The sequence below is a fragment of the Brachyistius frenatus genome, unplaced genomic scaffold, assembly GCF_029030835.1.
Source record: "Brachyistius frenatus isolate BFR_SWC_R1_liver_20210118 unplaced genomic scaffold, ASM2903083v1 Contig_42, whole genome shotgun sequence".
In the NCBI taxonomy this organism is placed as follows: Eukaryota; Metazoa; Chordata; class Actinopteri; family Embiotocidae; genus Brachyistius; species Brachyistius frenatus.
The window spans coordinates 90,002-105,000 of NW_027210641.1; the positions used below are offsets into that span (position 1 = coordinate 90,002).

General features: G+C 40.6%; 1 protein-coding gene across 1 annotated transcript in view; it reads left to right on the forward strand.

Moving 5' to 3' along the window:
* Positions 1-366: 366 nt before the first annotated feature.
* Positions 367-14,999, forward strand: part of kcnj3a (potassium inwardly rectifying channel subfamily J member 3a) — a 26,267-nt gene continuing 11,634 nt past the window's right edge. Inside the window, exons 1-2 of the mRNA XM_069702433.1 lie at positions 367-1,901; positions 3,211-3,427. Coding sequence (XP_069558534.1) covers positions 1,224-1,901; positions 3,211-3,427 — 895 coding nt within the window. The 5' untranslated portion in view covers positions 367-1,223. The remainder of the gene's footprint in view (positions 1,902-3,210; positions 3,428-14,999) is intronic.

The following is a 14,999-nucleotide window of genomic DNA, read 5'->3' on the forward strand; positions in this document are numbered from 1 at the left end:
CAGATATATTGAGAAGGAAATTAAGAAAATAATAAAATATATTTATTCAGCATGATGCAGTTTCTTTGCAACAGAGAGATAAAGGCATAAAAATTCAGCTTTTCCTGTTTTTTCATAAATAGAAATTATCATCATATCAACCATTTTGGTTATATTACACAGAGCCTGAGGCCTGATCATTCATTTTTGGAGCCCAAAATGAGGCGTTCATTGTAATTATTTGAAAGTCATCATGACATCTTGACTGCAGTTTCACATATTTCATCAAATGGAAAAAAAAAACAAAAACAAAAAAACTGCCAAATCAGGCAAACCCTCTTCCCTCCTCCTCCAAATTGTCTGTCTTTGTAGTACCACTAGGCAACAGTGAGTGCATCACTGAAAACGTGGAAGTGCGCAGGAGCCGAACAGAGAAATCGAAGGGAAAGAAGGATCTAAGCAGCCAAACGAGTATCTGGTGGATCTCTACCGCGGAACTATGACAATCCAGTCGATATTTCTCTAAAAGTGGGGAAAGGGTGCCCGAAAAGAGCCTGGCAATCAGCGTCGATGCGCGCAGCCGAAAATGACGACAGTGGGACGGTGATTTTCTTCCTCCAGCTCGTCATTTTTTACAGTCACATGCTTGGATGCAATTTATCTCCTATGTATACACACCACAAAAGAAGGACTGGAAACCGAATCATCTCTTACACAGCCGCAAGTGCGCACAGAGAGGTTTCATCCAGGAAACCGTTTCCAGCGAATAATTACGCAGAGATATTGGTGTTTTATGGACTGCTGAAGGATTTTGAACTTTCCAATGAAAACTTACTCTGTGAGTACAGTTTTGAACAGGTCGATATAGCCCCAGCCTTCACGAGCGATGAGTAATCCACGACGCTGCAAATGATAAACCTGTGAAACCTGGACTGCGACTGGCGCGTTTGGATACCTTATCCTGTGGGTCGTTTATTTTTTTCTCATATGGCTTTTATCTTCGAGGTTTGTGAACTACTGGTACATTATTGATATTTCATGGCTGTGGAGTGTAGCAACAGTAGTGTGTGGCGAAAGAGGACGGTGCACGTCTAACTGGGGCGAAGACTTCGCACTTTTATCGCCTTATTTTCCAAAAAGGAGACATTGCGCACGGACACTGACGACTGCAGCAACTACAAGCCAGACTTTCTCTATTAAAACATTGAATCCTTTCTTATTTCTTTCGCTGCTGTCATCGTAGTATGTCTGCACTTCGAAAGAAATTTGGGGACGATTATCAGGTAGTGACCACCTCATCTAGCGGGTCTGGATTCAATCAGCCTCCCCCGGAGAAAAAGAAGAAGAGGCAGCGGTTCGTGGATAAGAACGGGCGATGTAACGTCCAGCATGGGAACCTGGGTGGTGAAACCAGCAGATACCTCTCAGACTTATTCACAACACTAGTAGACTTGAAATGGCGCTGGAATCTATTTATTTTCATCCTCACCTACACAGTCGCTTGGCTCTTCATGGCCTCGATGTGGTGGTGCATCGCGTACATCAGAGGAGACCTCAACACAGCCCACAATGATAAGTACACTCCATGTGTGGCCAATGTCTATAACTTTCCCTCAGCCTTCCTCTTCTTCATAGAGACCGAGGCCACTATAGGATATGGTTACAGATACATTACAGACAAATGCCCCGAGGGGATCATTCTCTTTCTTTTCCAGTCGATCCTCGGATCGATCGTCGATGCATTTTTGATCGGCTGCATGTTCATCAAGATGTCTCAGCCCAAGAAAAGGGCCGAGACTTTGATGTTCAGTGAACATGCAGTGATTTCTATGCGAGATGGAAAACTAACTCTCATGTTCAGGGTGGGCAACCTGCGTAACAGCCATATGGTCTCTGCACAGATCCGCTGCAAATTGCTGAAAGTAAGTGACTCTTACTCGGGATGCATCTTCTTATTTATTTTCTAACCCCACTTTATCAAAGCTCAGGTCATGTTTTTTGTTGTTTTTGTTGTTGTTTTTTTACTTATACAGGGACGCCTCCACACTGAATTTAACTAATTTAACTGACATTTAAGCACAATTAATCAGTTAATTGTCCATAATTAACCCTAACCCATTTTATGCTGCTGTAACATAAACATTTCCCTCTGAGGGATTAATAAAGTATCTATCTATCTATCTATCTATCTATCTATCTATCTATCTATCTATCTATCTATCTATCTATCTATCTATCTATCTATCTATCTATCTATCTATCTATCTATCTATCTATCTATCTATCTATTATAAGGCTGTGAGGCATTTGTGAAACAAAGCTTCTGTCTTATTGTAGAGACTGCAATGGATCCAAATTATACCAACAGTGTGAAATACCACAAAGAAGACCATTAGTTATCATTGAATCACAACACAAAAGGCCCATTTTGGCACTAAGTACATATTTTTCAAAACTGGTAGAACATGAATCCACCAAGTTTGCCAGGAGGTGGCCTTCACCATGGCAAAATAGCTCTTTTAAGACCTTGATAAGGACCATTTTGTTCATTAGCTCATCTCCTGAAACTGTTTCAACTATTAAATGACAAGGTTACAATTTGCTGCTGTCCCTCATGAGGAGATCCTCCTCTGTCGAGTCCCCTGCTGTCAACCTCCTGGTTTCACAAGTGTAGTAAACATGTCAGATTTGTCAACAATATAAACCTATTCACCAATTTCCATGGTAGCAGACAGGAAAACAGGGATAGTATAGCAGAAATATGTAAAAGAAAAAGAAAGTAGTCAACAATTAAGTTTAAGGTAGGTATAGAGTGTACTGTAACCGCACCCATCATAGCAATTTATACAAATGTGTTTTTCGCAAAGGTAGATAAACATTCTTCTTGTGTTTCCATGTTGTGACACAACAGATGAGTATAAAGCAGATAAACCCACATGTATCAAGAAATTAAAACTAGTTGTTTCTTAAAACAAAACAAAAAGAAGGAAAAAAAAAATCAACATTATAAGACTCAGTGACACATCAAACCCATGATGAGATGAATGTTCTGGCAGTATGGATGCTTCTGTAGACTTCATTTAAGGAAATTATTTTTCTGATGGACTGATGATTGGCTGTGATTGCATATAAAATGTGAAAAGCTTACACAAAGGCTGTTGATAAACTGTAGATAAATCTGTGTTTCCCCCCCTACTCAACATCCCTGTCTCTTCTTGTATGCTCCTTTAGTCTCGCCAGACACCCGAAGGCGAGTTCCTTCCGCTGGATCAGTTGGAGTTGGACGTGGGTTTCAGCACCGGGGCAGACCAGCTCTTTCTCGTCTCACCACTCACGATCTGCCATGTGATTGACACCAAAAGCCCCTTCTACGACCTCTCCCAGAGGTCCATGCAAACAGAGCAGTTTGAAATTGTGGTGATACTAGAAGGAATAGTAGAGACCACAGGTGAGTAAGAACAAACCTGCGTTTTTGATGGGCTGCTCTGGTGAAAACGAGAGGCTGCAGCCTGTTTTTCTACATGTTGTGGCTCCAGGCTACGTGTACAGTAGAGGAGCATGTTGTATTGTCTCTGTAATGGTACTGAGGTGCTGTGATATATTTCTGCAATAACTCTTATGAATAATATTGAGCTCTCTCATAGGTGTTAATAGCTGACATCCAAATGGACTCAATATTGACCTTTTGATTGCATTTCATAGATTTTTCTTTCTGTGGCAAACACACAGAGCAGCTAATAATAGAAGCAGTGAGCATTTATAAATCACAGTTGATTAACTTTGTGTTGACGGCATTCAGTGAAATCATTTTTATTCTATGAATTTGAACAGTTTAAGTGTTTAAGGGGTTGAAGGAAGTTAGACAGAGTTTCAAGCGACGAATCAGTGTTGAACACTCTAGCAGGTCACCATGCGGCTTTATACATTTTATTTTTCTCATTTGAAACAAATTCCATTTCTCCATCTTTGTGCCTGAACAGCACTTTTACCTCATGGTTGCTGTTCTCAGAGGGCATAATAATTTGCTTTCTAAGGTCCCCTAGGAATCGGGGAATTCCATTTCCAGAAGATGAGCATGCCCCGAGTAAAATTCTCCTCTGTGGTCATTTTAAATTCAACCGTTTATTTGACACAGTTGATATAGTGGTGTGATGAGAGCTCTTCAGTATTACAGACTGAGCAGAGGTTGTAATAGGTTGGTTTGAGAGGAGGCAGCATATGGAGATGTGACAGGGAGGCTTACAAGCTAATAATGCAGATGGTAATTGTCAAGGACATTCAATTCCTGATAGATGATTATGATAGTAATTTATTGCAGTTTTATTAAAGCTGAATTGCGGCTGAGATTAATCTGACATATGGCCCTTGAGCTCAGGGCATGAAGCATTTATGTTGTATCATTCTGATGAGACCTGACATACTCAAAAAGGCAGTGTACATTATTGAATAATATTAATATACTACAGTGTGAGTACAGTGTTAGACTTGTTCATTCATATTTGGTCAACTCATTACAAATTCAGTTAATAGCCAGTAAACATGAAGAGTAAAAGGGACCTACATCTGATATGTTTTTATTATTAGAGTAATTGTATGTCTGCTGGGTGTTCAGCTAATTAATCTGAACTTGTCTACTGTTGTGTACATGTTGCTTTGATTTTAAATATCAAGTGAAGCAATGCGGTTGAACTAGTGTTATATTAGCAGATAATTATAGTATTACAGCGTCACAGAGGCATATGTCATCACTTTATCTTTGGCTTTATTTATTTTGGGGATTGTTATAGTTACCTATAGAAATGTCTGTATCGAGGAGCAGTAGTGGTTATGTAAAGTCGGTGGAAAAGGATGATGTAGAAACAATCTATAGTTAAAAATTGATGTACAGTGAAAGTCTAAATCCTTAGACGCTTTCATTTCTGGCCAATGTAACTCTGTTTCCATGGCAACCTCTCCTTGAGTATTCAGGATTGCAGCACTGCACCTAAACTTAGGTTTTTTATTCCTATGGTATAGGAATCATAACACAATTTCTGTAATAAATCAGACAAACACGCGATGTCAAACATGAAATGAAATTGCCATGTTAACTACATCACCCAGTATTAAGGAGGATCTCCTCTGAAATATAAAAAAAACACACGGAGGCGGTACTGTACCATAAAGTGCTTGACAGAACAGGTGATACAGCAGAGAAAGAATGAGATGAAATATTTACGAGGCTTGGTGTTTGCTAGTGAAGAAGCTGCCCAACTCCCCAGATTCGATTTTTTGTTACGATTGGAAAAAAAGACTGTTTGGAGCACAAGTTAAAATACTGTCCACTGCAGATTAAAGCTTCACCATCACTGGCTCGTTGGCGTTCCTACTAAATAGTAACAGGCACAATAGTGTAGCCTTTTTGACACAGTAACCTTTTGTTCCCAAAGAAAACACAAAAATGTTTTGGACTGAATTTTCCATAACACGAGGACAAAGAGAGGAGCTCAGAATTGTTCCATTTTGCTGTAACCTCCGACAACCTCTGCATTGTATAAAAAGGCACGAGCTATTCCTCATTCCTTTTGAAAAGGAGCCCAATGTGCTTTTGATCACCACCTCAGTGTGATACACTGTCCAAATGAGACATGTACGGTGTCTGGTAGCATCATTTTTTTCTTCTGGAGTAATGCCAGTTGTGGCTTTGTGGTATCGAGTTGGTTTTCTAGCACATCTGCGGGAAGCTGTCGCGCTCCTGAGGATAAATTGGCTCGACATCATGTTGCAGTTAATGCACTGTACATGCTGTCTGAAAAACAGGCAAGCTGTCGGGGTAAAAAAGCACAAATGAGAGGCCCGTAGTAACAAGTTTTGGATGAGTTAACAGTGCTAACAGGAAAAATGGCTGACACAGTAACAATAGATACAGGCTACAAACACACGGCACATTACTTCACAACAAGAAGTTCAACAGTGTCACTGGTTACAGAGCAAATGTGCATGTCAGGTTGTCTGTGAGCGCTCCATCCCCCTGTTACTGCTGCTGATGTGAATCTCAGCTCAATAATACAGAGTTACTTCTGCATTATTTGAGCACTGCAGGCCTGACAGGTGCCTGGATAAACAAATCGGAATTTAATACTGCTAAAGATAGTAAGAAGTAATGACTACAGCCGATATTGGATGTTTGTGGATCACGCTACTACCAATTAAATACAAATAACTGTAGTTGTTTTACAGTTATGATAAAAAAATATGTACTTATTAGATTTTGCATTTGACAACAAGCTTATTAAGACTCACACTCTGCGGGGCAGTAACATCTGCTCAGTTGTGTGATAATATAACTTCTCTGAGTTAATATACATTTGCATGTTATATACATCTTGGAACAACCCTGTTTACAAGACACTGTTTATATAGTAAGACTACAACAGATTGTTTTGGTAATGTGCAAAATGATAAAAAAAAAAAAATAAAAAAAAAAAAAGAAGCCCAGAGCCTAAGATGATGTCTTCACAGTGATTGTTTTGCCAGACCAATAGTTCTCAAAGATATTCCGTTTTTACTGATGTAACAGCAGCAAATCATCGCAATGGAAGAGAAGGAGCGTCTGAATGTTTGGAAAAATTATTATTACAATATATTAATTATTATAACGGTTACAGATTAATTGGGTTTGTATTGGCTAGTGGCTTAATTGACTAATTGTTTTAGCTTTGCAATACAGTTCATATTTGCAACAATAAACTTAAACATAATGATGCTCTGATTTCATTTTCTACTAATATACAACTCCGTATCACGTCAAAGCATGTAGTACACCCCTCAGTCCACTAGAGGAAACCGTGTCAGTGTCACCTTTTTCCTCGCTTAGGCTTAGGTGGTTTGATGAGGTAATGATCATGATTTTGTTAAATGTGTCACGGTCGCAATTCATTTACATCTGAGCACAAAACTACTTGGTTAGGAAAAGAGCCTGGTGTGTGTTAGAATAAATAAATATTACATGTGTCACGCAAGTTACATTTTTGATATTGTTCATAACCTACTTCATTACTTTAAAGAAATCCACTGCAACTTTTGCTTACTCACAGAATCAGACAACAATGTTCCAGGTGAAAGTTCTGTGTTCGTTTCATCCAAACACCCCCAACCTCATCGTATGACCCCCTTAATGGGCTGCTCATACATGATTGTAAAATGTGACTTTGACATGGTATCCTCTAGTGGACTGATGGGTGTATTACATGCTTTGATGTTAATGGACTGCAATATAATGACAAATAACGCAAAGGTTCGACTGTATCTAATCATTTGATGCAATTCCAATATCTGCACTTGCTACACAATATGTGGTCACAGCTATAGCCTGATAAAACTTCATGATTATGTTCAGGCACTCAAAGCACTTGGTGTTGAGGTTAGGGAAAGGTCATAGTCTTGGTTTAATACAGAAAAATGTCAAAGTGACTTAAAACACAAGAAATGATGTTTGACTATTTTAGCATTGAACCAACTTCTACAATCTTTTTATAACTGTAACCAAAGTGCTTTTGTAGCCTAAAAATCTGACAACATGCTGGACACAGGTTGATTGTATGCCCAACCATCCACCCCAACCTCCTCCAGTTGGGTTGAGGAACTGATCCAACCCTCACTACTGGAAATTAAATTTATGTTTCTCTAAATTGGTTGTCGAATTATGCTGTGGTGACAAGCCTCATCACTGGCTGGAGACTAAACTGTTTATGGTCTAGAATAAAGCAACTGGGATTCACATTCGTTTTAAATAAATCATTTCTGGACACGACTGATTTTTGTGGACCAGTAATCCATAGTTCACCAAGACCCATCTGGTGAGCATGTGTAGAAAATAAGCTTGATTGACATGTTCCTTCCTCTCCTATTTTGTTGTAACTGAGAGAAGAACAACTGACCCATCCTTTTCTGCATTTTTGTGACATCAAGGGATTTCCGGCGTAGATCAAATCTCCTTTAACATATGAGGGGTCGAAGCAGTCAGAGTGGTTGAAAATTGTTGGCAAAGGGACAATCTAAAAGGTTTTTAAGTGTTCACTGCTGTGATTGGTTGTTTTTAGTCGGTGAAATGGTCCCCAACTTTAATCCTGGGCTGGATATCGTTCAGAAGTTTGATATTGGTACCGTTACCTTGAATTTGATACTGTTTCTGGAACAAAACTTATTGGGGTACCAAAAAAAAAAAAAAAAAAAAAAAAAGAGGTATTTTAAGGTAAATAAAATGACACTACATGTTAGTCAAAGTCAAAGTAATCTTTATTGTCAATTCACCATATGTACAAGACATGCAGAGAAATTGAAATATTGTGAAACAGTGTTGTTTGTCCAGGAGAGATCCAGAAATTTGCTGCTGCTCGCCCGCTACACAGCAGAACCGTTGATGGTCAGAGGGGGTGTTGGGTGTGTTCGATAACAAGCTCCTTTGTTTTTGTCCCGTTCAGGGAGAGATGGTTGTCCTTACATCACGTGGCCATTCGGTTCACCTTATTCCTGTAGTTTCCCTCATCGTTGTTGCGGATGAGACCCACCACAGTCGTGTCATCCCCAAATTTTACGATGTGACTGGTGCTGTAGAGTTGGTGCAGTCATGAGTTAGCAGGATGCATGACTGGTCTTTCAAAGCACTTCATGATGGTGGAGGTTAGTGCAACGGGGCGGTCGTCATTAAAGCAGGATGCGGATGACTTCTTGGGCACAGGTATGATGGTGGTGGCTTTGAAGCCACAGCCTGGCTCAGAGGTGTTGAAGATGCCTTCTTTTAGCTTAACAGCTATGTGGTCAGAGAGGCCGAGGTGCGGGAGGGCTGGAGCCTCGTTTGCTCCTTTAAGGTTGTGTAGACCAGGTTCGGTGGATTATTTCCCCTTGTTGGAAAATCAACATGCTGGTATATTCTTGGTTGAAATGAGAAGTCCGTCTGGGTGAGCTGTCTGTTGTTCACTGATGGCCTGATACAGTTCACTGAGTTCCTCATTCCTGTCCTTGTTGATGGGTGTGTGTGTGTGTGTGTGTGTGTGGGGGGGGGGGGGGGTACACCGTGACCACCAGAATAGCTGTGAATTCCCTCGGCAGGTAGAACGGGCGGCATTTTACAAACATAAACTCCGCCAGCGGTGATCAGTGTCTGCAGGCCACCACAGCATCCCGACACCAAGCGTCGTTAACCGATACAGACTCCGAGGCTTCGTCCGCCCGCTGGCTGTCAGCCGCTCAAGATCAACGGCGGAGTCCGGGATGGTGTCGTCCAGTCGTGTCTCAGTGAACACATGAACACTCTCGTGTCCCGCTGGGAAGACCTCAAAATACGTATGTGATCCATGTTGTTGTCTAAGGAGCGTACATTTGCAAGGAGAATGTTTGGGATAGCTGGTTTGTAGGGGCTAGCTGCTAGCCTAGCCCGGGTACCTCCGCGCTTACTCCTCTTCTGCTTCCTCTCACACCACTTACGGCACCTCCTCTTCGGGTCGGGAGCAGCAGTCGAGGCCGGTGGTTTGATGGACGGGCAAAGTAGTCCAAGGATCTGACGTTCCTCTGCTTGTGTGGTTCCCAAGATGTAATATGTCTTATTTCTGTCTAACAGAAGCCGACGACTGTACTGTTGTCTTGACAAACATGAAAATCTTTTACATGCACAGTTAAACACTGTAGTATCAGAACATAGAGGGGCCTCTGCATCTGCACCACCACCATCTTACTGAATACATCTGCACCACCGCCATCTTACTGAATACATCTGCACCACCGCCATCTTACTGAATGCATCTGCACCACCGCCATCTTACTGAATACATCTGCACCACCGCCATCTTACTGAATGCATCTGCACCACCGCCATCTTACTGAATACATCTGCACCACCGCCATCTTACTGAATACATCTGCACCACCGCCATCTTACTGAATGCATCTGCACCACCGCCATCTTACTGAATACATCTGCACCACCGCCATCTTACTGAATACATCTGCACCACCGCCATCTTACTGAATACATCTGCACCACCGCCATCTTACTGAATGCATTTGCACCACCGCCATCTTACTGAATGCATCTTTAGTTTTCATGCAGTTTAGAGGGGGGAAGTGTAATCCAGGTTTCACTCACAGAGAAGCTCACAGCCACTACTCAGACAGGTGTGTGGCCAAAATGTGTTTGAAAAGAGTGACATTAGGCATTCTAATGTAAGATTTACCCCCGTTGAAAGTGAGTGATCTCTGTGGACATTTAGGGGCTACGTATGGTAAATGCTGGGGCTCACTGACGTTGATGAGATTTGATTTATTTCTTCGTAAACGTAGCAAAAGTTCAGAGTTTGTAAGACAAAAATGTGTGGATGTCAATGTAACCTGGGCATCAAACTTTGGTACTGAATGACATTGATTTTTTTGATGGTAGATAATACAAGTTGCTTCGAGCAATTCTAAAATTTCAGTACTCAGCCCTATCCTAACCTTATCCTTCCCACAGAATAACAACCTGATCCAATCTAGCACTAACTGATTGAAAATGCCTTTTTCAAGAAATACATTTGGGCTCATAGCAGAAAAAGTATAGAAGAAACAATTTTGTTTAAAGATGGCTCTGATCTGTCAAGTGTACCAGTAAGCCATGAATGACAGCCAGCATGCACGATACCAGGGTCCTGGATCCAGACACACACCCGTGCTTTTCCTGGAATGACATGTTAAATTGTCTGCTGTTGTGCAGCTCTACAAAAGACCAGTTATCACTCTAAAATATATGACAACGCGTCAGGTTTATCATACATGTGTGAAAACAAATTGTGATATAATGAGATAATAATAGAATTGGGGGCTATTTTCACTTTTCAGCTGCAGATCAGATCTTGACCTGACTTTGACTCGTCGACTGATTCAGAACTAATACATGCAGTCCTAAAATAAATCAGAAGTTTAGATAAGTGTCCCATTAACACCAGGAATGCTGTTCAAGGCTTAAATACCAAGGCAGAGGCAATCTGTTCATTAGTGGCGCTGATTCCTGAGAGCCCAAAATAAACTGTAGCTGCCAGTAACAGACGTTTAGGTTCCTCCAGCCACAAAACTAATCAGTGTATTGCAACTAAATTAATTTTATAATTTACATAACACTCTGGTGCAAATGCTGTAGCTCTTGTATTCTGAAGATCTGCATGTATGTAAGAGAGAGGACCATGCACTTTTCAGATGAGAGACATAATGACTAACAAAGATAAACAAGCTGAAGATTTGTTTCACGGGTAACTCATTACAGAGCAAAAGACGTCTGTCAGCGCATTAGTATGACCCTGAAATTTTGTGTAGTGTTTTAGGTCTAACATGGGGGCAAAGATTCAAGAGCATGAAGTGTATCATCAGCATAATCCTTTTATCTTTTCAGAGAGTTGTGACTATCATGTAAATGTGTGGAGTGTGATCATCACACTTCCTGTGAAATTTCATAGCATGCTGCAAATAAGTCACATTTCAAAATGTTTTTAAGCACAGTTGGCAAGCTTCTTTTTTTTTTCAAGGATTTATAGGCATAACGTTTACTTCATGATGAACTCAGCTGTCTTTGCATGAATTTAGATACTTGTATTTGTTTGTTCAGTCAGATTTTATTTCACTCTTCTGGTGACACAGCAAATTTGTACTGTCGGAAAACACCTTCGGCTTACTGAACTAAATAATAATCTCCATGTTTTTGAATGATTTTCCACTGAATATGTGTCGTAATTGAACCTCTGCATCAGATTTCATCTCTTGATTTGATTATGAGGCAAATTGATGGTAAAACATCAAAAACGCTATTTTCTTCGATTAAATTGTGCATTGATTTTGATTGTTTTCATAGATCTCTGCCAGCCCCCTCTTTTTCATACTGCTGCAGGGCTTTCTTATGAATAACTGTTATAGAATAGAAAATAGAATATCCCAGTTATCTGCTCATTTTAAAATGAGTGTAGGTGGCAGGGGGTGGTTGCATATAGACTGGATGAGCTAGTAATGTTTATTCATGTGTTTTTGTGTACATAAATGCAGTGCCTTAGAACAGCTCTGAATAATGATATGTCTACCTGTTTGCTCAATATTTGAAATTGTGCCATGTCTTTGAAATTAAGTCTATGTTTGGGCACATGTCTAAATTGTAGGAAAAGACTTTAAGCACATAAATTAATCTTTAAAATTCATGATCAAATATGTGAATTTGTGATTAAAAAAGGGATTAAAGAGTTGCCACTCAGCTTAAGTAAATAAAAAAGTAATTACCACGTTTGTGTTGTGGAAAAATAACTAAGTTATATAGTACTATTTTCATAGCTTCAATTAAGTTATTGTCCAACAAATACACATAAAGTGCATATTTGGAAAATTAAATTAAGGGTAATAATTGCTTTGATGTAAACTCTGTCTAGTAGTAAATACAGCCAGCATAATTAATTGGAGACATTTATTGCCACTGATTAGCGGAGCAGCCAATGTCATGGCTCGATCTGTGTTTTATCATCAGCAGCAGTAATTGAAATGAATATTGAGAGCTTTCTGTTGCGCCAGAGGCCTGATAGTTTCATTCATAAGAGCAAGAGGCCGCTGCCCCGGAGGTCCGGGGTCGCCTCATGTCAGGGGCTTCAGAGCTTATAAACACTGGCGTGAGTGAACTTCGGCTATGAGCCAGCTGTGAAAGACTGGAGAAACTGACCATAATTCCTTCTGAGTCATTACGCTGAGGGCGTGTCCTCTCGTCTCGGTGTCGTGCTCCCTGTCGCAGCCTTGCAGGTTAAAGAGTTAAAGTGGGGAAGTTAAAGCTGCAGCTCAGGTGAGAGCAGAGGTTTCCAATTAAATCTAATGTGCTAAGGGTGAGAGCTCTGGAGAGAAGTATCTGTCCCTGCTGAGCTCCACCTGTGCTGCTGAGGCAATAAACTACATGTTGAATACCTTACTGCTCCCTTGTTAAAATGTATTTCATGCAGTTGGTTCATCTAACTTTATTAGTACATTTCTAAACTGCTGTGAACATTCGTCTCCACAAACAGAGGTGATGATTGAAGTGTCACTAAAAGGTGTAGTCATAAAGTCTGGCTCAGAATACAGAATTCTACAAGCAAAAACTCCAGCAACACTTGCAATAGGTAAAACAGCTTTAACGTTAGACCAGTGCGTTTCGACTGGTGGCCTTCATCAGGGTCCACCATGACATCACAAATCACAAATGTCCTCCCTTGATCAAAATCAGCCCCTGAATTACATATGCGTTTGTGAGTAGTCGTCCGGGAGCATCTGCGATGCTTTATGCACCTGAAACTTGAGCAGAGAGCGCACATCAAAGTTTGTGACAAATTATTGGGGATCAGAAAAAAGTCACAGGGAGCCAATTCCAGCGAGTAGGAGTGATGGGAAGCGACAACTGTGTTGTGGGCGAGAAACTTGTGTGTTTTCAATGTGCTATGAGTGGGAACATTGTCATGTTGGAGAACCCAAGTGCAATTGGGCCACCATTCAGGTCATTTGCACTGAATGTTTTTCCTCAGGCTCCTCGAAACATCACAGTACAGCTCGGTGTTGGCTGTCTGACCCTGGCAGACAAATTCACAGTCACAACCCCGTGAATGTCAAAGAAAGCCCACTGGGTTGCGTGCCTGATCCGATGCGCCTTTTTTGGTTTTGGACAGTGACGTTCCACCACCCGGAAACGTGAATGTCGCTTAAAACACATCTCCAGGCTCATTGTTTCATTGCCGTAGGCTTCCTGAAGTATTTTAAGGGTTGCAGATTTTTAGAGTTTGACCCAAAATGTTATATGCACCTTCTGGTTCCACTGAGGAATTGCAGACGCAGCGGCCCAGCGCTCAAAAAAACGTGTATAACTCAGGTGCTGATTTTGATCAAGCGATGAAATTTGAAACACTTACTCATGAGAGTCATACCTTCCTCCTCCTCCATGCATGTCACGGTGTTGTGCATTGTTTGCCCACAGCAGGAGCAGTCTCGAAACTTCTTGATCCACCCTTGTATAATGTATGTTATCACAATTGGGCCTTAGAAATTTCAAAATTTGTATCTGTAATAAAATGTGAACTACTTTTACTCAAGTTATGTATAAATATATGTAAAATAATTGTATTTCTTTAATCTCAATACTTCTTCCATAGATGGGTTATACGTGTATCAGGATTGTATGGTTATCTTTAAAAGTCTTTCAAATTAAAAACAGCACGAGTGGATTTGAAGTAATTTCAGAGCCTCGCTGATCTAAAGATTTTTTGGCTGCAGCACAGACACTTTCAAGGAAAAGTCACAGTATCTATGTACATTTAATGCAATCTCTTACAAAAGAACTGCAGTGAATCATGTAAGTCTGACAGAGGGGTGGTGGTTCAAAAGAAGCTTGTGTCTAGATTGTAGTGTTGTTGCACCTGATTGTGTAATACGGGTTATAGTTGCAATATAATTCAGTTTATTACAAAATGAAAAATTCCAGCCTCAAAATCCCCATAGAGACGAGTCAGCACCTCTCATATTCTAAAGATAACTGGAAGATTCATAAGGATTTATTGCAAGTCTGATCAGGTTATGTTATATTATAGAGGTGTTCATGGTATTTTTTTCCAGCTTCTGTATATTTGCAACTACCATAACACTGCTCTGCTCTGCACAAAGGCAGCCTGCTTCGCCTTGCATGTTGTATCAGGCAACACTGAAATTAGCATTACTAATCTTAGATAAATAAACAAGAGTATTCTAGGAACACATCTGTGAGATTTACCTCTAATGCCTACTGTACATATAATAATTGCAGTGGGGATGAACTCCACATAATGGGCATTGGAGCGAACCGGCTATGACATCCTGGATTCATTATCCTTTTTAGATGAACTGTGGAGGCTTCCCAAGGGGGGAGCAATGTAATTGTATCTTTAGGGATTTGTCAAGTCCCTGCTGGATGGCAATAAATCACTGGCAGAGGAGGTGTGGTGGCAGACCTGGGATGAACTTGTTGTGTGACGAAAGCAGCAATGTCT